Genomic DNA, 27,062 nt, shown 5'->3' with positions numbered 1-27,062 from the left:
GAAAACACATGATAAAGAAAGCAAGACAGGCTTATTGCTGATATAGGAAAATTTAAGTGGCCTGGATAGAAGATCAAACCAGCTACCACATTCCCTTAAGCCAAAGCCTAATTCATAGGCAGGTCTTAAATCTCTCCAATTCTATGATGGCTAAGAGAGGTGAGGAAGCTACAGAAGAAAAGACGGAAGCTAGTGGAGGTTGGTTCATGAAGTTTAAGTACAGAAGCCATCTCCATAACAAAAAAATGCAAGGTGAAGCAAAAGTGCTGATGGAGAAGCTGCAGCAAGTTGTCCAGAAGGTCTAGCTAAGATCACTGATGAAAGTGACTATGTTCAACAAGAGATGCTCAGTGTAAATGAAATAGCCTCTTACTGGAAGAAGATACCATCTAGCACTTTCCTATCTAGAGAGGAGAAGTCAATGCCTGGCTTTAAAAAAACAGGCCGGCTCTTGTTAGGGGCTAATGCAGCTAGTGACTTTAAGTTGAGGCCAGTGCTCACTGACCATTCTGAATATCCTGGGGTCCTTAAGAATTATGGCAGATCTCCTCTGCCTGTGCTCTATAAATGGAACAACAATGCCATGACAACATATCTGTTTGCAGTTATGGTTTACTGAATTTTTAAAGCCCATTGTTGATACCTACCGCTTAAAGGTTCCTTTCATAGTATCACTGCTCTATGACAATGCATTTGTTCACTCAAGAGCTCTGATGGAGGTACAAGGAGATTAATGATTTCGTGCCTGCTAACACAAGATCAGTTCTGCAGCCTATGGATCAATGAGTAATTTTGACTTTCAAGTCTTATTATTTAAGAAATACATCTCATAAAGCTAGAGCTGCCATAGATAGTGATTCCTCTCATGGATCTGGACAAAGTAAATTGAAAACCTTCTGGAAAGGATTCACCATTCTAGGTGCCATTAGGAACATTCATGATTCATGGGAGGAGGTCAAAATATTAACATGAACAGGAGTTTGGAAGAAGTTGATTCTAAACTCCATGGATGACTTTGAGGGGTTCACTACTTCAGTGGAGGAAGTAAGTACATATGTGATGGAAATAACAAGAGAAGTAGAATTAAAAGTGGAGCCTGAAGATGTGACTGAATTGCTGCAATCTCATGATAAAACTTGAATTGATGAGGACTTGCTTCTTATGAATGAACACAGAAAGTCCTTTCTTAAAATGGAATCTACTCCTGGTGCAGATGCTGTGAACATTGTTGAAATGACAACAAAGGATTTAGAATACTACATAAACCTAGTTGATAAAGCAGAGGCAGAGTTTAAGAGGATTGACTTCAAAAAATTTTTTTTTTTTTTGTAGAGACTGGGGTCTCCCTATGTTGCCCGGGCTGGTCTTGAACTCCTAGGCTCAAGCAATCCTCCTACCTCAGCCTACCAAAGTGTTGGGATTACAGGCACAAGCCATCACACACAGCCTACATTGGTTTTTAAGACATAATGCTATTGCATGCTTAGTAGACTACAGTATATTGTAAATGTAACTTTTTTTTTTCTTTTTTTTTTTGGAGATAGGATCTCACTCTGTTGCTCAGTTTGGAGTGCAGTGGTGTGAACATACATAGCTCACTTCAGCTTCCAACTTCCTGGGCTCAAGTGATTCTCCGACCTCAGCTTCCCAAGCAGCTGTAACTATAAGCATAACTTGTATGCACCAGGGAACAAAAAATTTATGAACATAATTTATGTAATTTATGTAGTGTGATATTTGCTTTATTGTTGAGGTCTAGAATCAAACCCACAATATCTCCAAGGTGTGCCTGTAATATATAGCTGCTGCTGCTGATAGTGGGAAGAAGTCCTAAGCCCCATGATCACAATACAGTGTAACTAACGCTTTTATACATTCTGTATAGGATGCAATAGGAATAAAGAGGAAGGGCTTGGGGCCAGGCGTGGTGGCTCACGTCTGTAATCCCAGTACTTTGGGAGGCCAAGGTGGGCGGATCACTTGTGGCCAGGCGTTCGAGACCAGCCTGGCCAACATGGCGAAACCCCATCTCTACTAAAAATACAAAAAATTAGCTGGGTGTGGTGGTGCATGCCTGTAGTCCCAACTACTTGGAAGGCTGAGGCAGGAGAATCGCTTGAAACCAGGAGGCGGAGGTTGCAGTGAGCCAAGATTGTGCCACTGCACTCCAGCCTGGCCACAGAGTGAGACTCCATCTCAAAAAAAAAAAAAAAAAAAAAAAAGGAAGGACCTACACCCCTATTCTGTTTTAAACACTGTGGAAGAACAGCAGCTTTTGCAATGATTTCTGGGAGAAAGGAGTGTAAGGTTGAACTCCGGAAGGGATACCAGCCTGCATCTGCTGGGCAGTCACCTCAGGCATTAAAACAGATACCCCCCCCCCAAAAAAAAAACCCTTGCAAGGAACAGAAAATGTTTCAGGTGTTTCAGCAACTTTAGGCGTTCTGAACGTTTTTCAATCTTTCTGGAAGTGAAGCTACCCATTGCAACACCTGTTCAGGTGTCAGATTTCTGCAACCAGAGCCAAAATTAAGTGTCCCCCAGGTACCCAGCAATGGCACACCATCCAGGCTCCAGTCAGGGGGCAGGGAAGCAAGAACTGGTGGTCGCTGGGGACAGTGATTTCCAAAGGTGTGGTCCCCCTCCATCAGGTCACCTGGTGCTCTTTTTTTTTTTTTTTTTTTTTTTTTTGAGACGGAGTCTCCCTCTGTCGCCCAGGCTGGAGTGCAGTGGCCGGATCTCAGCTCACTGCAAGCTCCGCCTCCCGGGTTTATGCCATTCTCCTGCCTCAGCCTCCCGAGTAGCTGGGACTACAGGCGCACACCACCTCGCCCAGCTAGTGTTTTTGTATTTTTTAGTAGAGACGGGGTTTCACCGTGTTAGCCAGGATGGTTTTGATCTCCTGACCTCATGATCCGCCCGTCTCGGCCTCCCAAAGTGCTGGGATTACAGGCTTGAGCCACCGCGCCCGGCCACCTGGTGCTCTTTCATAGCTCTGCCTCCACCTCTGCCTTTAGGACCCCAACCAACTGATTCGTGCCAGTGCCCTCCGTGTCCTCTCTAGCATCCGTGTGCCCATCATAGTGCCCATCATGATGCTAGCTATCAAGGAAGCCGCCTCGGACATGTCACCCTATGTGCGGAAAACAGCTGCCCACGCCATCCCTAAACTTTACAGGTATGCCCCAGCCCTGTCCCACGCTCCCCAGGAGGCTGGCTCCTAAGTTCCCAACGGACCCCTGGCCTTTCCTAAGTCTTGCCCGCTGCTTCTCAGAGGGTTTGAGGAGGGCAGTTTGGGGGACTGACAGAGATGGAGGAGAACAATAAGGTTGGGGTGCCTGAGGTGAGCATGGCTTGGACAGATATTGGGAAGGCTGGGGCTGAGAGTGGCAAATTCCCCTACCGATTTCTCCCTCAGTTTGGACTCTGACCAGAAGGATCAGCTGATAGAAGTCATTGAGAAGCTTCTGGCTGACAAGACCACGGTGCGGTATCGGGGCACTCCGGGAGGGGTGGTGACTGACAGCCGGCCTTCCACCCTTCGCGTTCACCCCCTCGCCTTTGTTCTTTCCCCAGCTGGTGGCGGGCAGCGTGGTGATGGCCTTCGAGGAGGTCTGCCCGGAGCGCATCGACCTGATTCACAAAAACTACCGGAAACTCTGTAACCTGCTGATCGACGTGGAGGAGTGGGGCCAGGTGGTCATCATCAGCATGCTCACCCGCTACGCCCGCACGCAGTTCCTGAGCCCCACCCAAAACGTGAGTGGGCCCCGCCCCGGCAGAGCGGGCGGAAGGGTGTCCCAGGGAGGCGCCCACAGGCCCGTCGGTCTCCCTGTCCAGGAATCCCTGCTAGAGGAGAACGCGGAGAAAGCCTTCTACGGCTCAGAGGAGGACGAGGCCAAGGGCGCGGGGTCTGAGGAGACGGCCGCCGCGTCGCTCCCCGCTCGAAAGCCCTATATCATGGACCCCGACCACCGGCTGCTGCTGCGCAACACCAAACCCCTGCTGCAGAGCCGCAGCGCCGCGGTGGTCATGGCGGTGGCGCAGCTCTACTTCCACCTGGCGCCCAAGGCGGAAGTGGGCGTCATCGCCAAGGCGCTAGTGCGCCTGCTGCGCAGCCACAGGTGCGCTGCGGCCCCGGCCCCGCCCCGGCCCTAGCCCCGCCCTAGCCTCACGCCCTGTCCCACGCCCCGCCCCACGGGCTGCCCGGCTCCGCCCCCTCATGCCCACCAACCGCTTCCCCCTCTGCCCAGCCGCTCCACACTGACCGCAGGCCTGCCCTCCGCACTGGTCCTCTCCCCGCAACGACTTGCCCCACCTTTTCCCCTCATCCGCTGCCCCTTGCCCCAGCCGAGGGGCCCGGGGTGCTCTGACCCATCCTCTCCGCAGTGAGGTGCAGTACGTTGTGCTCCAGAACGTGGCCACCATGTCCATCAAGCGCCGGGTGAGCCTGCGACCGCAGCCTGTCCTCGCTGTCCGAGGGCCGCTTCTGCAGGCACGGAGGCGCTTTCGGGGCTGGGACTGGGACCGGGGCTGGGGAACGGGAAGATGGAGGAATACCCGGGCTGTGCAGAGGATGGGGCAGGGGAGGCTCCAAACACAGATGGGGAGCAGGGCCTGAATCCTGAGGGGCCGCTGAGAAGGGATGCACCTTGGAAAAAGAGCTGGTCAAATCTGAGGTGGACGAGGGAAGACTTGAGGAGTGGAGGGCAGTGGTGAGGAGGGAAGGATCCTGGGTACTAGGTCAGGATAGGAGGGGTGCCTCTGGGCAGTGAGGCAGGCCTGGGGCTTCGGTGGAGCTCCCTGGCTGCCTCTCTTGTGCCAGGGGATGTTTGAGCCCTACCTGAAGAGCTTCTACATCAGGTCCACCGACCCCACCCAGATCAAGATCCTGAAGGTGAGTGAGGGACAGAAGTGCATGTGGCTCCCAGCCCTCCCCACCCCATGTACCCACTCAAATAACACACAGTGGCCCCCCTGCTGCCTGCCTGTTTCTAAGGCAGAGCCCAGGAGCCCATGACTGCCCCAGCTAGAGCTGTTTGTTCAGGGAGCTGGGCTAAGGAGGGTCGGGGGAGAAGGGAACTAACTGCTTTTTGCCTCATACCTGGTATACACCTGCTACTCTTCATAAATGAAGTAACCTGATACGACCTCTTAATAATCCCAGGATGTGTACATTATATTCCTTTTATAAAAATATAGACTCTGGCCGGGCACAGTGGCTCACGCCTAATCCCTGCACTTTGGGAGGCTGAGGCAGGCAGATTGCCTGAGGTCGGGAGTTCAAGACCAGCCTGGCCAACATGGCAAAACCTTGTCTCTACTAAAAATACAAAGATTAGCCAGGCGTGGTGGCAGGCGCCTGTAATCTCAGCTACTCGGGAGGCTGAGGCTGGAGAATTGCTTGAACTTGGAAGGCAGAGGTTGCAGTGAGCTGAGATCGCGCCATTGCAGTCCAACCTGGGTGATGAGTGAAACTCCATCTCAAAAGAAAAAAAAAATAGACTCTGGGAGGTAACTGCCCCAGATCACACAATTCTGCTGACTCCAAGGTTCATGCTTTTCTCTCCACCCACAGTGTTATGGCCCCCACACACCTGCCCCCTCACGCTTTCCTGCAAACGTTCACAGACAAGGAAAGTGGCAGGAGCCCATACCTCCATTTGATTCCTGCTCTGCTGCCTCATTATTGAGTGATTTCCTTCAGCAACAGTTAATTCTCCTAACTCTTGTGAACATCCACTATGTTCTAGGGGTACATGATGGAGCAAACTAATCAGGGACCTTGCCTTCGTGGAGCTTACAGATGCAGGGAGGAGGATACATTAAGCAGCTAATCACAAGGCAAATGTAAAAGCCCATTTACAAAATATGGAAGAAAGTGTGGAGAGCTATAAGGGCATAAAATAGGGAGAACTAATCTAGTCTGGTGCCAGGGAAAGTTTTCTGGAGGATATGAGACTTGAGCTGAAGACAGAGAGATGAACATGAAGTATGTGGGGACAGAAATGGGAAGAACTGCTCCACACAGAGGAAACAGCATCTGCGAAGACCCTGGGTTAGGAAGTGGAGTGCGATTGGGATGGAGAGTGATAGGAGATGGGAGGTAGACAGCAAGCAGATCATTCAGGGACTTACAGACCATGGTGAATACAATGGTCTCCATCCTGAAAGCAATAGGAAACTTTACGTTTTCAATGGAGTAGGGAGGTGACATGGTCATACTGTAAGCATACTCTGTAGGGAATCCCTTTAAGAGGCAAACTGGTCCTCTTGATTTTTAGACAAGTTTCATAACCTGTCAATTCCCTCATCAGTCTGAGGATGATGCAGGTCTGTCATGAGGATTGTTTTCTGGTCTGTGAAGTGTACTTGGAATAGAAGTACAGAAAGCCCACTGGCCACCCCTCTCTGCCTCTCCACCCCTCCCTGCAGCTGGAAGTGCTGACCAACCTGGCCAATGAGACCAACATTCCTACTGTCCTACGGGAATTCCAGGTACAGGCCAGCTCCCAGCCAGAAGGGCCTGGGAGAGGTACCCATCAGATCCTTGTGCCCTGGTGGGTCAAACCTCTTATGAGCCCAAAGCTGGAGAAGCTATTATCTTACATTCCCCTTCCAATGCGTTTGGCTAGCTTTGGGCGAAGGAATCACTGGATTGGGGGTGGAGGTGTCGCCCCCTTTCCCAAGTCTTAGTCACTGGCATGATGAGCCATAAAATGAAGGGCCACAGCCTTCTTGAAGGTCACACTTAAGCCTGCAGAGTCACTGAGGCATTTCTTTGTCATATCTCACAGACCTATATTCGCAGCATGGACAAGGACTTTGTGGCAGCCACAATCCAGGCCATTGGACGCTGTGCAACTAACATTGGCCGAGTCCGTGACACCTGCCTTAATGGCCTGGTGCAGCTGCTGTCCAACCGTGATGGTCAGTGTTTGCCTGAATGTCTAATCGTGATGATCAGAAGATGCCTGCCTGCAGGTCTGACTCTGCTGGCCAGTGGATATCCACCAGTCTGCCTAGATATGATGTGTGTCCATTGGTCTGTCTGTCTTGATCAGGGCCCAAGTGTTCCTACACCTCTGAGGGCTGCTAGAGAAGTGAAGGGGTTGAAAGAAAGAACCAAGGGCCTGGGGCACTGCAGGTGTGTCTGTCCACCTGAGCATGGCTATCTGACTGTCTTGGGGTCCATACACTCATTTTTCTTCCGTAGAGCTTGTGGTTGCAGAGTCAGTGGTCGTCATTAAGAAATTGCTACAGATGCAGCCAGCACAACATGGAGAGATCATCAAACACTTGGCAAAGCTTACAGACAACATCCAGGTGAGGGAGTAGCCACATTTTCACTCCCCACTTCAAGGTCTTCCCCATGATTTCAAGACTGTATAATTAAATATGCTAGCCTTATCAAAAGTAACTTCCACACCTTAGGTCTTCAGGTGGGAGGAGGAGAGACACTGGACCATGTGATCCTGACCTTGTTACCCAAGATTTGCCTTTCCTTTGGAGACCTTCACTGAGTGCCATGGACTTTACTGCTACTCTTGCTTTCTCTCTAAAGCTCTAGCCAAACATGGTTAAGTGACAAATCTTGTATTTTTCTGTTGCACTGCTAAGCTGAAACATCTAAACAAGGCATTCCCAAAGATTCAGGAGAGTAACATGGAAATAAAGCACTGAGGGTACAATGAATCCAGAAAGTCAGTCTTTTACATCATGATTGACTTAGGGTCTTGAAAGCTCTATGCTAATGAAGTCCTGGGGAAGAGGGGAAATGCTGTCCAGGAAATGTCTACCTTTTAACCTCTCTCTTTCCCACCACCCCCAACTCCCATTTCCAGAGAACCCATAATAGGCCAGCACAGATGAAGAGTGCTGTTTCCCTGGAAGTCCACATTCCTACCCACCCACTTTCCCATATTTACCCATCTTCACTCCTCTCCCACAACCACAGGTGCCCATGGCCAGAGCCAGCATCCTGTGGCTCATTGGAGAGTACTGTGAGCATGTCCCCAGGATTGCACCTGATGTCTTAAGAAAAATGGCCAAGACATTCACAGCAGAGGAAGATATTGTCAAGCTGCAGGTCATCAACTTAGCAGCCAAGCTCTACCTGACCAACTCTAAACAGGTAAAGATTGAGAGATGACCCCCCCAAATACTCTGGTTCCCAGAAACTCCCTAGACAGTATTCTTTTGGCCCTCCCTAGGCAGGGCTGAACTTTAGCTCCTATTTTGGAAAAGAAGAATCAGGGAAGGTGGCTGGTCTGCCCATATAACCAATGCTACCCCAGTGCCCACAGCTATTCTGGGGACTCAAAGACCTTGTAGTGCTGGTAGTCACTGTTGAAGAGACTCTCCTATGAAGCTGTGACCTCCAGTTGGCAAGAGTCCTGTCTGCCACCTTGGAACTCTGGGGCTGGGAAGAACCACAGTTGATTGAAATAAGGGAAGGGGCCAACAGTGGCAGGTACTGATGGGAGAACATGCATCCCAGATGTGGTCTGTGCTTCTTCCCAAAGCTTGACAATGCTTGGCCAGTCTGTGCCAAAGATAAGGGAGTGAGTCTCTGCTTGGACTTGGGTGGTGCTGGTGGCCACTGTCATTCCCAAGGTGAAAGGTTATAAGAGATACATAGCCAAGGATGAGGCTCAACTAAGTTGTAGTATCAGGGCATTCAGAGCCTCCTAGCTGTCTGGCATCTCCTGAGATGGTTCCAGGAGATTCTTCTAAAATAAAGCATAATGTGCTGAGCTTTTCAAGGTGTCAGGGACATCAAACACCATGACAATTTCCACACTCTCCTACTCAGTTAAGCAGGACAGGGATTGGCAAACTACTGCCCATAGGCTGAATCTGGCCTATGCCTGTTCTTGTAAATAAAGTTTTGTTGGAACACAGCCCTGCTCGTTCATTTATGAATTAGCTGTGGCTGCTTTTGTGCTACAACAGCAGGGTTGACTAGTTGCAACAGACATACAGTCTGCCCACAAAGCCTAGAATAGTTATTCTCTGGCCCTTTTATAGAAAGACTCTGCCAATCCTTGAAGCAAAACATCTGGGTAGGTGGCTGGGGTCTACAGATTTATAGCAGGGATATCCCCTGGAGACTGTAGCCTCCCTGCCATGCCCACTCTGCATGGGAGTCTTTGGATGGTGGCATTTGTCTTTTTCAGTGGCTTCTTTGATCCATGGTGGCCAGAGTGAGCCCCAGAGGCTCAAGCTGAGGTAGGCAGGGCCACCAAAGTGCTGGGACTCTAATCAGGAGTCAGAAAGGACAGCAGCTACATGTGGAGGCAACTGAGTCTGTGGGTATCAGTGTTGTGGGCAAAGCAGATTGGAGAGAGAGAAGTTAGAGGGAGAGGGAGCACCATGGAGAAGCCTTCAATCATTGAACGAATATTTGTATACTTTCTTTGTTCAGGCAGGAGGAAGGAGCAAGTGGGAGGAATGTTTGAAAAGATGAAGCAGCCTGGGTGGGGAGCCACCCAGGTAGGTGGGAGTCTGACATGCTCAGCACTGAGCCAGGGTCCTAAACCCCAGGATGGTGAGGTTGGCATGTTTTCATAAGCTTGGGCCTGTCCACATGGCATTTCTCCAAGTTGTCACTGTGAGCTACATGTGCATTTGTTCATTTATTTAACATACAGGCCTACTATTTACCTGGTAATGTGCTACGTCCTGGGGATATGACAATAAGTGAGACGCATTTACAGGTCTCCAGATACTCACAGCCAAGTAGGATAAATAGGAGAAAAATAAACACTTTAAACATAGCAGGAAGAGCTGTCATCAGGGTTGGCACAGAGAGCTGGGTATATACAGCTTAACCCTCCCCTAGGAAGGACCCCTGTCAGGGCACCCAGAGTAGGCTGTTCAGGCAAATGGATACACCTCCAGGGTGCCCTTCACCTGAAAGTGAGTTTTTGCAGACCCCTTAGAATGGTTATTTGATTCAATAAAGATTTTGTCCTCTCTTTCTTTCTCCTTTCTTCCCAGCCTCTTCTGGGAGTGGTAAAGAAGGGGGAGTCCTTGGTGTACTAGGAGGGAGGTGGTTTGGATGCGCACATGACCATGATTGCAAAACGTAGTGATGCTTCCCATCCTGGGACCATGAGTGGCAATCTGCCCAGCTAAAAGGTCACAGTAATCTCAGTCATTCTCTCCAATTTGGATATGGCCCCACTGCATGCCAGATCCTGGCACAGGCTGAGGCCAAGGGAATGACCAAGATGAGGCCTCTGCCCTGCTATTGATCATCAGATAATCAGATTCTAGACCAGAGACCACAAACACATAATATGCAGGCTTAAGCAGGCAGCGGGGGAGGGGGGGTTGGTAGTGAAAGTGGTTATTACATCCACATGGATATAGAACCTGGGGAAACTGCCTAGCAGCTGAGTTTGCTTTTATATGTCAGGTAAGATGTGTGGCAGGAGGGTCTGCCAGGGGCACAGTGAGATCTGCAACCCTCCCATGTGACCGTCTTTACAGTGAATGGAGGATTGTGACAAATTTTGCAGAATTGCTTTTAAAAACTTAAAACTCTTTAAATATTCTAAAGGTAATACATGCTCATTGTAGAACATCTGGAAAACTCAGAAAGTTAATAGTTTAAACTATTAATAAGTCCACCACTTAGAAGACCACCATTCATTTTATATTTCCTTATTTTTTATTCCTATATATAGTCATTCAGAAGTTGTACATTTGTCTGTTGTCCAATATTTTAAACTTTTCTGCTGCTTTTCAATGCTTTCATATTTAATACTTTTTTTCCCAGTCACATTTCAATTAAAATTTTCACTTAGAATTTTCGCCAGACTGGGTTCAGTGGCTCACACCTGCAATCCCACTTTGGGAGCCCAAGGTGGGTGGACCATTTGAGGCCGTGAATTCAAGACCAGCCTGACCAACATGGCGAAACCCTGTCCCTACTAAAAGTACAAAAAAATTAGCTGGGTATGGTGGTGCACTTAAATCTCAGCTACTTGGGAGGCTAAGGCAGGAGAATTGCTTGAACCTGGGAGCTGGAGGTTGCAGTGAGCTGAGATGGCACCACTGCACTTCAGCCTGGGCCACAGAGCAAGATCCATCTCAAAAATAAATAAAAATGGCTGGGCGCGACCGGTGGCTCAAGCCTGTAATCCCAGCACTTTGGAGGGCCGAGACGGCTGTGGATCACGAGGTCAGGAATCGAGGACCATCCTGGCTACAAACAGTGAAACCCCCATCTCTACTAAAAATACAAAAAAACTAGCCGGGCGAGTGCAGGCGCCTGTAGTCCCAGCTCTCGGGAGCTGAGGGCAGGAGAATGACCGTGGGAACCTGGGAGCGGAGCCTTGCAGTGAGCTGAGATCCGGCCACTGCACTCAACCTGGGCGACACCAGCAAGAACTCCGTCTCAAAAAAAAAAATAAAAAAAAATAAATAAATAAATAAATAAAATAAAAATAAAAAAGTATTTCTCTCCAGATTTTTTTCTACTTTCACATTTTTAAATCAATTGTATTAATTTTCTGCAACATAATAAATTACTGTAAATTTAGGGGCTTCAAACAACACACGTATATTTTTTCAACGTCTATGGGTCGAGAATTCAGGTATGGCTTAGTTGGATCTTATGCAATACAATTGAGGTGTCAGCCAAGGCTGAGTTTTTATCTGGAGGCTGTACTGGGGAAAGGTCCACTTCCAAGTCACATGGTGCCAGGATCCACTTCCTTGCAGTTGTAGGATTGTGGCCCTGGCATCTTGCTGGCTGTCAGCTGGGGACTGCCCTTGCCTTCTAGAGGCTGTCCTTAGCTCATTGCCATATGGGCCTCCCAACACGGATGCTTATTTCTCCAAAGCAACAAGGGAGAAAGTCTCTAGAGTCAGTCTGCTAGCAAGACAGTCTTCTTTTTATTTTTTAATTTTTATGGGTACATAGTAGGTGTATACATTTATGGTATACGTGATATATTTTGATACAGGCATACAATGCATAACAATCACATCAGGGAATGGGGTATCCATCCTCTCAACCATTTATCTTTTGTGTTACAATCAAATTATACTCTTTTAGTTATTTTTAAATGTATAATAAATTATTGTTGACTGTAGTCACCCTGTTGTGCTATCAAATACTAGATCTTAGCATTCTATATAACTATAATTTTGTACCCATTAACCATCCCTACTTCCCCCCACCCACTACCCTTCTCAGCCTCTGGTAACCATTATTCTACTCTCCAACTCCATGAGCTCAGTTCTTTTAATTTTTAGCCCCCATAAATAAATGAGAATATGTGAAGTTTGTTTTTCTGTGCTTGGCTTATTTCACTTAAAATAATGACCTCTAGTTCTATCCATGTTGTTGCAAATGACAGAATCTCATTCTTTTTTTTAATTCTTTTTTTATAGTCTTGCATTGTGTATATGTACCATATTTTCTTTATCCATTTGTCTGTTGATGGACACTTAAGTTGCTTTCAAATCTTGGCTATGGTGAACAGTGCTGCAATAAACGTAGGAGCGCAGCTATCACTTCAATATGTTGATTTCCTTACTTTTGGGTATATACATAGCATTGGGATGCTGGATCATACGGTAGCGAAATTTTTAGTTTTTTTTTTTTTTTTGAGATGGAGTCTTGCCCTGTCGCCCAGGCTGGAGTGCAATGGCGTGATCTCAGCTCACTGCAACCTCCCGGGTTCAAGTGATTCTCCTGCTTCAGCCTTCCAAGTAACTGGGATTACAGGTGCCTACCACCACTCCTGGCTAATTTTTTGTGTTTTTAGTAGAGATGGGGTTTCACCATGTTGGCCAGGATGGTCTCCATCTCTTGACCTTGTGATCCGCCCACCTCGGCCTCCAAAGTGCTGGGATTACAGGTGTGAGCCACCGCACCCAGTCTATTTTTAGTGTTTTAAGGAACCTCCAAACTGTTCTCCATAGACATTCCAACTAACAGTGTACAAGGGTTGCCTTTTCTCCATGTTCTTGTCAGCATTTGTTATTGCCTATCTTTTGGATATAAGCCTACTTGGGGCGAGATGATATATCATTTTTTTGTTTTGTTTTTTGAGACGGAGTCTTGCTGTCACCCAGGCTGGAGTGTGCAGTGGTGCGATCTCGGCTCACTGCAACCTCTGCCTCTGTGGTTCAAGTGATTCTCCTGCCTCAGCCTCATGAGTAGCTGGGACTAGAGGCGCATGCCACCATGCCCAGTTAATTTCTGTACTTTTAGTATAGATGGGGTTTCGCCATGTTGGACAGGCTGGTCTCAACTCCTGACCTCAGGTGATCCGCCTGCCTCAGCCTCCCAAAGTGCTGGGATTACAGGCATGAGCCACCATGCCTGGCCTTTCATTGTAGTTTTGATTTGCTTTCTCTGATGCTCAATGATGTTGATCACCTTTTCATATACCTGTTTGCTATCTGTATGTCTTCTTTTGAGAAATGTCTATTCAGATCTTTTGCCCATTTTTAAATTGGATTGAATTTTTTTTTCTTATTGAGTTGTTTGATCTCCTTACATATGCTGGTTATTAATCCCTTGTCAGATGGGTAGTTTGCAATATTTTTTCTCCTGTGGCTTGTTTGTTGATTCCTTTAGTTTGCAATTTTTTTTCTCCTATTCTGTGGCTTGTCTCTTTGTTGATTCCTTTAGTGTGCAGAAGCTTTGTAACTTGATGTGATCCCATTTTTCTTTTTTTTTTTTTTTTTTTTTTTTTGAGACGGACTCTTGCTCTGTCGCCCGGGCTGGAGTGCAGTGGCCGGATCTCAGCTCATTTTTTTTTTTGTATTTTTAGTAGAGACGGGGTTTCACCGTGTTAGCCAGGATGGTCTCGATCTCCTGACCTTGTGATCCNTTCTGTGGCTTTTCTCTTTTTTTGTTTCTTTAGGGTGCAGAAGCTGTGTTACTTTGTGTGCTCCCCTTTTTTTTTTTTTTTTTTTTTTTTTTTTTTTTTTTTTTGAGACGGAGTCTTGCTCTGTCGCCCGGGCTGGAGTGCAGTGGCCGGATCTCAGCTCATTTTTTTTTTTGTATTTTTAGTAGAGACGGGGTTTCACCGTGTTAGCCAGGATGGTCTCGATCTCCTGACCTTGTGATCCGCCTGTCTCGGCCTCCCAAAGTGCTGGGATTACAGGCTTGAGCCACCGCGCCCGGCTGTGATCCCATTTTTCTACTTTTGCTTTGGTTGCCTGTGCATGTGGGGTATTACACAAGAAATCTTTGCCCAGTACAATGTCCTGGAGAATTTCTCTAATGTTTTCTTTTAGTAGTTTCATAGTTTGAAGTGTTAGATTTAAGTTTTTAATACATTATGATTTGATTTTTGCATATGGTCAGAGATAGGAGTCTGGTTTAATTCCTCTGCATATGGATATCCCGTTTTCCCAGCACCGTTTATTGAAGAGACTCTCCTTTCCCTAATGTATGTTCTTGATACCTTTGTCAAAAATGAATTCACGGCCAGGTGTGGTGGCTCACGCTTGTAATCCCAGCACTTTGGGAGGCCAAGGCTGGTGGATCACCTGAAGTCAGGAGTTCAAGACCAGCCTGGTTAACATGGTGAAACCCTGTCTCTACTAAAAACACAAAAATTAGCTGGTTGTGGTGGCGGGTGCCTGTAATCCCAGCTACTCAGGAGGCTGAGGCAGGATAATTGCTTGAACCCGGGAGGCGGAGGTTGCAGTGAGTCAAGATCGCGTCATTGCACTCCAACCTGGGGTACAAGAGCAAGACTTTGTCTTCATCTCAAAAAAAAAGTAAACGCTACTGATTTTTTGTTTTGTTTTTTTGGAGACAGAGTTTTGCTCTTGTTGCTCAGGCTGGAAGGCAATGGCTAATTTTTTTTTTCCTTGGAGATGGAGTTCTCGCTCCGTTGCCCAGGCTCTGGAGTGCAGTGGCGTGATCTCAGCTCACTGCAACCTCCGCCTCCTGGGTTCAAGCAATTCTCCTGCCTCAGACTCCCAAGTAGCTGGGATTACAGGTATGCACCACCATGCCCAGCTAATTTTGTATTTTTAGTAGAGAAGGGTTTCTCTATGTTGGTCAGACTGGTCTCGAACTCCTGACCTCAGGTATTCTGCCTGCCTCAGCCTCCCAAAGTGATTACAGGTGTGAGCCACCACGCCTGGCCAATGCTACTGATTTTTTTTTTTTTTTTTGAGATGGACTCTCACTCTGTCGCCACGCTGGAGTGCAGTGGCACCATCTTGGCTCAGTGCAACCTTTACCTCCTGGGTTCAAGCGATTCTCCTGCCTCAGCCTCCTGAGTAGCTGGGACTACAGGTGTGCACCACCACATCCAGCTAATTTTTGTATTTTTAGTAGAGACAGGATTTCACCGTGTTGGCCAGGATGGTCTCAATCTCTTGATCTTGTGATCCGCCTGCCTCGGACTCCCAAAGTGCTGGGATTACAGGCGTCAGCCACTGCACCCGGCCAATGCTACTGACATTTATGTGGATTTTGTATCCTGCAACTTTACTGAATTTGTTTATCAGTTCTAATAGTTTTTTGGTGGAGTTCTTAGATTTTTTTAACTATAAGATCATACCATCTGCAAACAAGGATAATTTGAATTCTTTTCCAATTTGGATATGCTTTATTTCTTTCTCCTGTCTGATTGCTCTAGCTAGGACTTCCAATACAGAGTCTTCTTAATCAAACATAATCATAGGATCATATATAATCACATACCACCTTTGCTATATCCTGTTGGTTAGAAGCAAGTCTCAGGTTTTGCCCATACCCAAGGTGAGGGATTGCACAAAGGCATGAACACCAGGAGGCAGCTACTGGTGGGGAAGACCTTAAAATCTGTCTGCCACATCAATCTAGAGCTTAAACTTACTCATGTGTAATGTGTGAATTGAGGATGTATTTCAATTTTTTTTTTATAGCCAGTTTTCTAAGCATGATTAGCAGGCAGCTGCAAGGTAGCATGTACATTGGCATAGGTTATGGAAAGATAGTGTTTCCCATTTAAAATTCCTCCCTGACAACTGGAGCCTGTTGGTGAGGGGGAGCCTTGTTCTGTTCTTGGCATACTGGAGTGTATCTCATAGGCCTTCTTGAGTAGCCTGTAATTCCTGCATATCCTGGCTAGATGAGGTGGGGGTCTTGGTGGTGCACACAGTATGCCACAATCCACAGGGAGTGGCTCCTTGGGGTGGAGAAGGGTAATGAATTATTATAGGCAAATCCTGCAGTGTCGAGGTGGTGGGCCAGCCCTTCTTGTGTTGGTTGTTAACATGCAGGTAAGGCTGTGGACAGATGGATCCAAATACCAAACAGTTCCGTCTAGAACTAGGCAAGGTCTTAAAGGAGGGAGGCTGTGATCAGCCAGCTGGGAAATCTGTGGAGGAAGACATTGTTCAAACCAAAAGAGGGATCAGCAGCCTCTTGATAATGGACCACGTTGGTAAGGGCATCCACTAGCCCTGGCCATTTAGATGGTGTCTGGCCAAGAGAGGGGCAGGTTGGTGATGAAATCTGTTGTGATGGCATCTTATTTTCATATTTTTAAGTCTATTCTATTAGGGGTGCATGGGGTTGGGATTGCTTATCTGTGACTATAACAGTATGAGAGGTGCTGCTTTGCTGGAAGGGACTGAGCTGAAGAGGTCCTGTGGGCCAGACTGGAGGTAGGAATGTGGAATCATAGTGGCTCTCTAGAGTGGTGTGGGGCAATTCTGTCACAGCAGCTGCTCCGACTCTGGGTCAGCATCTGAGGGGCTTTGCCCCTCATGGACATCTGCCTGATGTTCCTGCCAGATTAGCTGGATTAACCATGTCCAAGGCTGCATGTAACAGTATGTCACCATAAACCTCAGGAAGAACAGAGTCAGTTCCAGGCTCCCTCCTGCTGGCCCCTGATGCCCCTGGGCATTCTGGTTGTTGATTACTTGGTGGTTTTGATCTTGGTCACAAGTGATGGAAACATGGAGACCTGGACCAGGGCAGGCTCCTTATGTCAGCAGGTAGGCAGCGAAGGGAAGCAGATGGGGTGCAGCTCCAACAGATGCAGGCCTAGGTGCAGTACTGATGGGCTCCTTGGCCTGGGAAAAGCCCCTTAATGATTCTGCTTCTTTTCTGTAAAATGGGGGCAATAATGCCTACCTCTCAGAAGGCTTGGGGAGATTAGATGAGCTAGTGTGGAGCACCTAGCAGTGCTTGGTGCCAGAAGGCACTTGATAAGTGATGGCTGCTACCACTGTTGCCATGTTAAGGCAGGTTAGATTAGGCCAAGATCATGGCAGAAATGGAGAGATTTCAGGTCTGCAGTTGTAGCTTCCCTGACTGCAGACTGTGAACCCTACATGACCTTGGCAAATGCATCGGTAGCTGCAGTTTGCCTTAATGTCTCATTAGAACCTTCCAGGGAAGGATCAAGACCTGAGACCCCTGGACTGCTCAGAATCTACTAAGTGGGTGGATAGGACATGAGGGTGGCCCCTGCCAAAGGGACCCCTGTTTATCTGCCCTGTCTTTTTGTTGTCTAATTCCCCCCTGGGTGGTGGAGCCTGGAAACTGTGAGGTCCAGTAGAGCATTCCTAGAGACTTCCACATACCCTGCTACCCTGGAGTAAAGAGGCTGGACAGGCCTGGAGACGTAGGAACCAGAAACCTGGGGAAGAATGGAGTCCAGAGCCAGGAGTGGGGAAAGTCCAAAAGGAAAACCTCTTTTGCTGGCCCAAGGCAGTTGTCAAAGTTGGGGTCATCAGGAGGCATGGTCAGAGAGATGAGAGAAAATTCTGAGCCCAGAACAAGGGCAGGTGAGGAGGGAAGCAGCCGGTCCTAAGCAGGGAGAGGAGAGGTTCTGCCTGCAAGTGTCGGCTTAAAGAATCTGGTTCTGAGCCTCCTGTGTCCCCACCCCCTCTGTCAGCTGACGCACCTCTTCCTGTTCCTCCAGACCAAGCTGCTGACCCAGTATGTGCTGAGTCTGGCCAAATATGACCAGAACTATGATATTCGCGACCGGGCACGCTTCACCCGGCAGCTCATCGTCCCTTCCGAGCAGGGTGGGGCCCTTAGCCGCCATGCCAAGAAGCTCTTCCTGGCACCCAAACCAGCTCCAGTCTTGGAGTCATCCTTCAAAGGTGGGTGATGAAATCAAGGGTAACATTCCTAGGGGAATGGGAGGGAACTGGCCAGTCTCTGCCCCAGACCTTCCTGAAGCCCCTAGCCAGGCACCATGCTTCTGTGGGCAGTCCTACTCCCTGGCTCACTCCTTTTGCCCTTGCCTGTGGCACCAGGAATTACTCTTTCACCTGCCCACAACCATTGCCAGCATCATCTCACTTGAGGGTCTGCCTTCCCAGCCAGGATGGGCTCCTGCCTCCTCTCCTCTCAGGCTCCCTTTTTAATATCCCTCCCTGAGCAGACAGTAGGCTTTGGAATACATACCAAGATCTTAAATACCAAGGACCCAGGAAGACAGAAACCAAAACAACACACAGAGGAGAGGTGTATATTTTTATAAAGGTCCTGAGAAAGCAGTTGCCTGTACTCTGTGGGCTTAGTCACTACAGTCAGTCCAAATCCCAGGCTCCAGGGCTTCAGCCTTGCTCTGTTCTTGGGCTTGGCCCTTAAGGCCTCTTTTCCCAAGACAAGGGCCCTGAGAGGGGGCTGGGAGGGAAGGGTTCTCCCGCTGGCTCTCTGGACCCCAGGAGCGGAAGCCAGGAACCTACACAGAAGAGATCCTCCTTCACAAAGCTCAGTTCTTCTGGGTATCTTTTCGTTCTTTTTCTCTTCCCTGGACCTCAGGAATGGGGAGATTCTGAGGGTGGGTGTAGCTTTGAAATTCTCCCAGGAAGAAGGCAACAGTCCCTTTCTCCCTGGCACCATCCCTATTCACAGGCCTGTGCTGCCCTCCTCCAGCGGTGCCTCACCTCTGACCTGGACTCCCACACACTCATGCTCTGATGCTCATCTCTCCCAGCTGAGTCCAGAACCTGACTAGACATGCTTCCCAAGCAGATGGGCTGGCAGCATCTGTGGGCCCAGAGTCTCCTCCTGCCCACCTCTGTAGGCCGCCTCTGCCTGGCCCTCAGTCCCTGCTCTGGCCTGGCCAAACAGCCTTTTCTTCCAGCATGTGGGCCTAAAGGTGCAGTCAGGGTGGAAGAGCCATTAGGGCACACATCCATCTCCTCCTACCCACCTGGGAAGTCCCGACCAGAATCATGACCCAGCCCCATCTGGGAAACAGCTCCCAGAGGTCTCCCTCACTGCTGCTACCTGCCTGACCTCTAAACCTATCCCTAGACCGGGACCACTTCCAGCTGGGCTCACTGTCCCACCTGCTCAATGCCAAGGCCACAGGCTACCAGGAGCTCCCAGATTGGCCGGAGGAAGCCCCAGACCCATCTGTGCGCAACGTGGAGGTCAGCGGGGTGGAGGGTTGAAGTGTGTGTGTGTGTGTTGGTGGGGGCAGACAGTAGGGAGCTCTGGCAGTGCTGGCCCAGCCCTCCTAACACCTTCCCCACACACACAGGAAGAAGATCTCTCCCTTATTGAGACTCACGTGGGCCTGTTGGGTGAATACACTGAGGTCCCACCTCCGTGTGCCGTGTGCTCTCTCCCATGCCCTGTGTCCCTCTGCTTCCCCTGTGTGCTGTGCTCCTGGGCCTTCTCATGTTCTGTTTCCACCTTGGTTTGGCAGTGCCCCTCTGTGAGCAGCATCCCCTCCCCTCCATGGACAGTGCCCCTTTCTTCCTCCTCTGTTCTTCCCTTTGTAGGACAGACCAGGTAGGGCCTCATGAAGAGGTGGAATAAAGGGTAAGGGCTTGTGCCTGCCTTCCTTCTCCCCAACCATTATGAAACGACCCTGCACCCTACTCCCATCTCCAGGTACCTGAATGGACCAAGTGCTCAAATCGGGAGAAGAGAAAGGAGAAGGAAAAACCCTTCTACTCGGACTCTGAGGGGGAGTCAGGCCCCACGGAGTCCGCAGACAGTGGTGAGCAGATGGCAGAGCTGGGGTCCTCTGTGCTCCCGCCCATGTGTCTGCATGACTGGCTATATGAGGGGTGTATGTATATGGTTGTGTGTCTAGGGGTGTGCACCTGCTTGTGAGTTCTGTTTGTGCACCTGAGGGATTCATGTTCCAGGTGTGTGTGCTTGTGCAGGCTTCTATCCATGGAGTCCATCTGTGTTTCTGTCAGTTCCAGCTGGCATGTAGGGCTGGGGGCAGGTCAGAGAGGGTTCAGTACTGAATCTGAAGGTGGAACCCAGCTGCCTGCTCCAGACCCAAGGAGGCCTGCATATGAGGGAGGAGGCCTCATATTATTCCTCCACAGACCCTGAGTCTGAGAGTGAATCGGACAGTAAGAGCAGCAGCGAGAGCGGCTCTGGGGAGTCCAGCAGTGAGTCCGACAATGAAGACCAGGATGAGGATGAGGAGAAAGGCAGAGGCAGTGAGAGGTGAGAAGGGAGCTAGCCAGATGGCGGGTGGGGTTCCGGGGGGCTTTCCTGGAAAGAAGGGCTAGCACTGAGCTTTAGCCAGTCTCCTAAGAGCCCCTGAGTCCCTCATGAGCTGGCTGGGGTTGTCAGCTCACATGACAACTGCTTTCGCTGGCTGCAGGAGATCTCTGAGGCCTCGTGGGGAGGTGTGGAGAAGCAACCAGGAGCCTGGAGCCTGAGCTGGCACAAGCTGGCTTCAAGCTCTCATGAGGTCCCTGCTATAGGACTTCAGGTGTGAACCCTCCTGGCCCAGGCTCCCCACTCCACTCCAGCTTTTCAGCATGTCTCCTGCTTCTGTGAAGCAAGGAGGGGGTGTCCAGGCCAGGCCTGAGCCCACCTTTCCCACTCTCCTTCAGTGAACAGAGTGAGGAGGATGGTAAGAGGAAGACGAAGAAGAAGAAGGTGCCAGAGGGAAAAGAAGCGTCATCCTCTGATGAGGACAGCGATTCCAGCAGTAGCACATCAGAGTCCGAGATGACATCGGAGTCCGAGGAGGAGCAGTTGGAACCTGCCTCCTGGAGGAGGAAAACAGTGAGAGCCTTGAGGCAGAGTCAGGGTGTGCTCATGGGCCAGGGCCCTCCCCACCCTCTGGGCCAGACTCAGACATCTATCTCCCTACCATCCAGAACAGACCATGACATCTTCTACCCAACCCAGAACATGCCAAGGTGCTCCCCTTACTCACACCCATATCCCATTTTTCTCTTTCAGCCTCCCAGCAGCAAAAGGGCCCCTGCAACCAAGGAGATCTCCCTGCTTGATCTAGAGGACTGTGAGTTTGGGTGGTAAAAGTCACAGGGGAAAGGAGGACTGGGGAGCATGAATTAGAACGGCCCACAGGGATTCTGGATCAGGTTCCTCAGGTCTTGCGGGAGCAGGGGAGCAGACAGAACATATCTTCAGGCCTGAGAGGGCAGCAGGGCTGACTTCTCCAGGTCTGGGGTTGAGGTCTAGGGATGGGTATTTTGCGAGAGCGTCCAGGCAGGCATGTGCTCCCGCTGTCCATGGTGCTGAAACGCGTACTCCTTGATCCCTGGGCTCCCTGCTCAAACCAAGTCACCTTCACTTTGCCTCATCATAGTCTTTATCTACTCCCACAGTCACCCCTCCCAGTGTCCAGCCTGTGTCTCCCCCAGCAATTGTGTCTACCAGTCTGGCTGCTGACCTGGAGGGCCTGACACTCACAGATTCCACCCTGGTACCGTCGGTGAGTGGGATGGAGGAGGGGACTGGGCTGGGGCAGGGACACATCCCTGTGCTGCATCCTATGGTGTGGATGTGTGTGGGGGGTGGGTGTGATGGAGGATGTGATAGCTTTGAGTCCCAGTTGCTGGATGGCCCTAGGGGACAATGCTGGGACAGGCTCTCTCCGTCTTGCTCAGTTCTGTCCTTCCTTACCCCTCCACTCTAGCTTCTGAGTCCAGTGTCGCGTGTTGGGCGGCAGGAGCTGCTGCACCGGGTAGCTGGCGAGGGGCTGGTTGTGGACTACACCTTCAGCCGCCAACCTTTCTCTGGGGACCCCCACATGGTGTCTGTGCACATCCACTTCTCCAACAGCTCTGATACCCCCATCAAGGGCCTGCATGTGGGCACTCCCAAACTGCCTGCTGGCATCGGCATCCAAGAGTTTCCCGAAATTGGTGCGAAGGGCTTTGGATGGGGTGGAGGAGGAGGCTCCTGGGCAGAGTCAGTCTTTCTGTGGTTGTTGATACCCTTTTTGTGCCAGGCCAGGGGCCAAGCTATAGGGACACAGAGATAGCATCTAACGTCATCAACACTCTGGTGAACAAGACAGATTATGAAATAAACAAGTTCACATCAGGGCAAGAGGTGCTTGCAGCAGCAGATTTGAGCCTTGGTTGTTTCAGGACTAACTTAAATGTGGTGAGGGTGAGTGGGGGAAAGCACCCTTAGAGTTCAGAAGGAAACCAGAAACAGTCTCCAGGGGCCAAGAAAGCCAAGATTCTGTAGAGGGTTGGTCAGCTGTAACAGTGGAGGGGAGAGTAGGGCTAGGCTGGGTTCTAGACCTATCAGGTGATGGTGGTCCTCCCTCTCCCCTTCACTGCCTTATACCGCTTCAGAGTCCCTGGCCCCTGGAGAATCTGCCACTGCTGTAATGGGCATTAATTTCTGTGACTCAACCCAGGCAGCCAACTTCCAGCTGTGGTATGTGCCCAACTCAAGGTGGGGGTGAGAGGATGGGCTGGAAAGGGTCAGGGTAACAATGAACCAGAAATGGAGGTGGTGCTTAGTGGGGATACATCATGATTGGGTGGGTTTGGAAGCCATCTTAGGCCCTCATTCCTCACCTCACTCTCTCACTGCCTCCAGGCTGTGCCTCTACACAGGGTGGGAGGTGAGGGGAGAGATGACGGCCTTAATTCTTCTCCCTCTGTTTTCTCCCACCCTTCCAGCACCCAGACCCGACAGTTCTATGTCTCCATTCAGCCACCTGTTGGGGAGCTGATGGCCCCTGTGTTCATGAGTGAAAATGAGTTTAAGAAGGAACAGGGTGAGTGCTCCCTGGGAGTGGGCAAAGAGGGAAGTATAGAAGCTGACTCCAGAATATCTAGCTTGAATGGTAGGGAGAATGGTGGTGTCCTTCATCTAGACCAGGGGTCAGCAAACTTTTTCTGTAACGAGCCAAAGATAAATGTTTTAGGCTTTGAGAATCATGTGGTATCTGTTGCAGTTACAACACGACTGTGGCTGTTGAAACATATAAACATCCACAGACAGTATGTAAATGAATGAGCATGGCTGTGTTCCAAGAAATTTCCATTTATATTTATAGATACTGAAGTTTAAATTTCATATAATTTTCATGTGTCATGAAATATTAATCTTCTTTTGATTGCTCCCCCAACACTTAAAAATAATTTAAAACATTGTGGGCCATACAGGTGGTGGGCTGGATTTGGCTTGGAGGCTGTAATTTGCAAAACCTCTGGCCTACAAGAAAGAAGAGTGGCTTGGGCAAGGGAGGAGGGAAGATCATGGTTAGTTTTGGATAAGCTGATTTTGAAATGCATTTGGGAAATTCAGGAGGAGCTATTTAGTATGCAATTGAAAATATGGGTCTATGCCCAGGAAACACTTTGAAGCTGGAGTCATGAGCATAGAGGTTGTAATGGAAGCTGTGAATATGAATGAGATCACTCTGGGAGGTGGGAGAAAATAGGAATGCCAAGGACAGAACCTTGGGGGAAAACCTGAATTCTGCAGAAGAAAGAGGAGGAGAGGAATAAGAGAAGGAGCACAGAGAGAGGTGGGAAGAGAACCAGGAGAGACAACAAGGCAGAAGGTGTCTGCAAACCACAGTTACCGAACACCTTCAAAGTCAGCATATAAAAGGCTACTGCCAACCTGAGGGAGAAAGGGTCATTGCTAAAGGAGGGACAGAGGCCAATTGCAGTGGGTTGAGGGAGACCAGGGCTCAAGTAAATGGAGTCCTCTTTGGAGGACTTTAGCCATGAATGAGGAGGGAGACAGGGCATTGGCACGATGAAGGATCTCGCTTCTGGAAAGGATTTTTTGGAGACGGGAACACTTGAACATGAACAGATTGAAGGAACAAATATAAGAAAATGTTATTAGTCAGGAATGAAGGGGATGGAAGAAACAGGAGAGGGATGTTGGTTTCTAAAAGGAGGTGAAGAATGGGGGAAGCAGCGGAAGGAGAAAAGAGGCCTCCTGTTGGTGTGCAGGAGGGCAGATGGAGGGGCTCCCACTAGGGACCTAGAGCATGTGAGTGGAGAGAAGTCAGCCCTGCAGAATGAGGAGTTCTGGTGATGCTGGGAAGGTTTGGGGGCTTCAGGAGCCCTGGCTAGGTCTGGAGCTGCTGCTGCAGAGGTACAATTAAAAATGTACCTGTGAATGCTGCATGTGACTACTGGATTCTGGCTGAGAGATCACAGCAGCCACCTGTCATCTTTTTGTGAGGGCTTAGCCTCCAGGAGCTGAGTGGGAGTTGAATGTGGATTGGAGGGCCCCCCAGGAAAGATCAAAGGGTATGAGGTTCAGGATTGGGGAACCTCTTAAGAACTGACTGGCCACTCTCAAGGGGCTGGTAGCCCAGATATCTGATGGAGGAAGCGCCAAATCAGTCTTTGGTAACAACGTGGATAAAGGCCTGGGTGGGAGGGGTACAGAGGCTAACAAAGGCTTCCTGATGGAGGGCCCAGTCTGAGAGCGAAGTACCCTCTCCCCACGACTGATGATTTAGATTCTGACCTGCCCTTTGCATGATACCTTCCCAGCCTGGGAGAACTTGATGCTTAGTAAGCAGACCCAGGTGCTGGCCTCTGTACCCACCACACCCTCTGCCCTCATCACGACCTCTACCCCCAGGAAAGCTGATGGGCATGAATGAGATCACAGAGAAGCTCATGCTGCCAGACACCTGTCGGAGTGACCACACTGTGGTGCAGAAAGTGACTGCCACTGCCAACCTGGGTCGTGTTCCTTGTGGGACATCTGATGAGTACAGGTACTAGGCCACCAGTAGAGGGGAAATGATGAGCATGGGGGCCCTGGTTTGAAGGAGGAGCCAGGAGCCCCAAGCGCTGATCCCCTTCCAAACACAGTCACCCTTAGCAGCTCTTCCCCACCCCTTCTACTCCCACCTCAGGTTTGCAGGGAGGACACTAACCAGTGGAAGCCTCGTTCTGCTGACCCTGGATGCCCGGCCAGCTGGAGCTGCCCAGCTGACTGTCAACAGTGAGAAAATGGTGATTGGCACCATGCTGGTAAAGGATGTGATACAGGCTCTGACCCAGTGACTTCCAAATGCTATGACCTCTTTGGCTCCTATCTATACCTCCCCATGACATCTGGGCTGTCAGTCCCTCTCACCTTTCTCTCTCATCATCATCCTCATGCCAGATAGCATTCAGGGTGTCCTCTCTCCCTTGGGAGGACCAGGCCTTCCCCTAATCCCCTCTCCATGTGTTCCTTAGTGATCTGTGCAGAGGGAGATGGCAGTCACTCCCTTCAGTCCTCCCAGCTTTCTGTAGCTATTTATTTAACACTCAATAAAATGTCTTCTCTCTAGCAGCTGGCTTTTCCTTCTGGGGGTTTGGGGGAGAGCTGCTAAGGGTGACTGTGTTTCGCCCTTGTGACCTTGTAGGGGAGGCTATGACTGCTTCTCAGGAACAACTCTGGTTGAATCCCCAAGGTGACTATCTCTGGGTCAGGATGCCTAGGAGTCTGCAGGCATCTCTGTGGAAGAGACATCTGGGCTGGGATGGGAAAGCAAAGCTGGAAGAGCACCTTGGTTCTTTTTTTATAGCCTCTGCAAAAACAAGTCCTCTTCAATGGCTGGCAGACCCCCTTAGGTCTTCTTATGGTCCCTTGGGAAGGAAGGACTCATAACATGGGGATTTCCCCAAACACAGGTGCTCAGTTCAACATATGTCAAGTACTTCCAGTTAGGCAGCCTGGAGGCCCCACCTGACTGGGGTACTGACCCACTAGTCATCTTAGTGGAGTAATAGACGATGTATAACTGTACTTCTCAAGTCAGTTTGTGGCAAGTCACCTGGTGATCCTATCACACGCAGATTCTATTAATAGGTCTAGGATGAGGCCAGAAATTGCTTTCTTTTTTTCTTTAAGTGAAAGCAGCCGGGCATGGTAGTTCATGCCTGTAATGCCAGCACTTTGGGAGGCTGAGGTGGGCAAATCGCGAGGTCAAGACCAGCCTGGCCAACATGGTGAAATCCCGTCTCTACTAAAGATACAAAAAATTAGCTGGGCACGGTGGCATGTGCCTGTAATTCCAGCTACCTGGGAGACTGAGGCAGGAGAATCGCTTGAACCCAGGAGGCAGAGGTTGGAGTGAGCTGAGATCGTGCCATTGCACTCCAGCCTGGGCAATAAGGTGAAACTCCGTCTCATAATAATAATAATAATGTGAAAGCAAGTTTATTAAGGAAGTAAAGAAACAGAAAAATGGCGACTCCATAGGCAGAGCAGCAGATTCTGTACTTGTGACAAGACACCAGCATCTGGTCACACCTGGAACAAACCTGGTGGGTGCAGTGGGGGTCGGGGTTCTCCCTGACACCTTTTCTGGTGAAGAAAGAGGCTGAGTGAGCAGTGGTTCTAAAAGGTATAAAAGGTGTTCTATTAGGATGTGTTCTGTACCTTCCCTTCCCCTGCAAAGTCTATGATCAAATAAGTTTAGGAATCTTAGATTTAAGTGAAATAAGTTCATTTCCCACAGGTCTTCTCAGAACCTTTACTATGCTAATGTACACTGTGACCACCTCTCAGCCTGCAGTGTGACTCAAACTTGGTTTTGATCTTGGAACACTTTGCTCACATCATCTTGATTGACTGGGTTACAAGGAACACACTCCAGTGATAGTTTGAGGTGTTGTACCTCAGCCTCTGATCCTCTGTGACCAACACTTTAGGCCCTTGGCCATACTGTCCCACAGCCCTGCCACTTAGACATCCCTGAGCACATCTGTTCACGGGTAAGACGGGGTGAAGCAGGTGTGGCTGTCCTCTCACGGAAGGAGAACAAAGGCAGAACAGGGGACAGCCCGACTTGCTGGGCACTGTGACACCGGAGAGCTGCTGGAACTGCTGCTCCCCT

The 27,062-nt window shown here is 49.5% G+C and overlaps 1 protein-coding gene across 1 annotated transcript in view; it reads left to right on the top strand.

Annotated features, from left to right (window-relative positions):
• Positions 1-25,510, top strand: part of AP3B2 (adaptor related protein complex 3 subunit beta 2) — a 51,319-nt gene extending 25,809 nt beyond the window's left edge. Inside the window, exons 5-26 of the mRNA XM_017894882.1 lie at positions 3,018-3,178; positions 3,419-3,485; positions 3,577-3,759; positions 3,841-4,124; positions 4,390-4,444; positions 4,826-4,897; positions 6,436-6,498; positions 6,798-6,930; positions 7,217-7,326; positions 7,958-8,134; positions 17,910-18,096; positions 19,262-19,380; positions 19,847-19,955; positions 20,296-20,419; positions 20,815-20,989; positions 21,170-21,230; positions 21,559-21,665; positions 21,870-22,098; positions 22,540-22,624; positions 22,873-22,970; positions 24,809-24,947; positions 25,089-25,510. Of these exons, the coding sequence (XP_017750371.1) occupies positions 3,018-3,178; positions 3,419-3,485; positions 3,577-3,759; positions 3,841-4,124; positions 4,390-4,444; positions 4,826-4,897; positions 6,436-6,498; positions 6,798-6,930; positions 7,217-7,326; positions 7,958-8,134; positions 17,910-18,096; positions 19,262-19,380; positions 19,847-19,955; positions 20,296-20,419; positions 20,815-20,989; positions 21,170-21,230; positions 21,559-21,665; positions 21,870-22,098; positions 22,540-22,624; positions 22,873-22,970; positions 24,809-24,947; positions 25,089-25,239 (2,889 nt within the window). The 3' untranslated portion in view covers positions 25,240-25,510. The remainder of the gene's footprint in view (positions 1-3,017; positions 3,179-3,418; positions 3,486-3,576; positions 3,760-3,840; positions 4,125-4,389; positions 4,445-4,825; positions 4,898-6,435; positions 6,499-6,797; positions 6,931-7,216; positions 7,327-7,957; positions 8,135-17,909; positions 18,097-19,261; positions 19,381-19,846; positions 19,956-20,295; positions 20,420-20,814; positions 20,990-21,169; positions 21,231-21,558; positions 21,666-21,869; positions 22,099-22,539; positions 22,625-22,872; positions 22,971-24,808; positions 24,948-25,088) is intronic.
• Positions 25,511-27,062: the final 1,552 nt, after the last annotated feature.

The sequence above is a fragment of the Rhinopithecus bieti genome, unplaced genomic scaffold, assembly GCF_001698545.2.
Source record: "Rhinopithecus bieti isolate Rb0 unplaced genomic scaffold, ASM169854v2 scaffold_26298, whole genome shotgun sequence".
In the NCBI taxonomy this organism is placed as follows: domain Eukaryota; kingdom Metazoa; phylum Chordata; class Mammalia; order Primates; family Cercopithecidae; genus Rhinopithecus; species Rhinopithecus bieti.
Note: the sequence above shows the minus strand (reverse complement) of the source record. Positions and strands in the feature narration are given on the sequence as shown.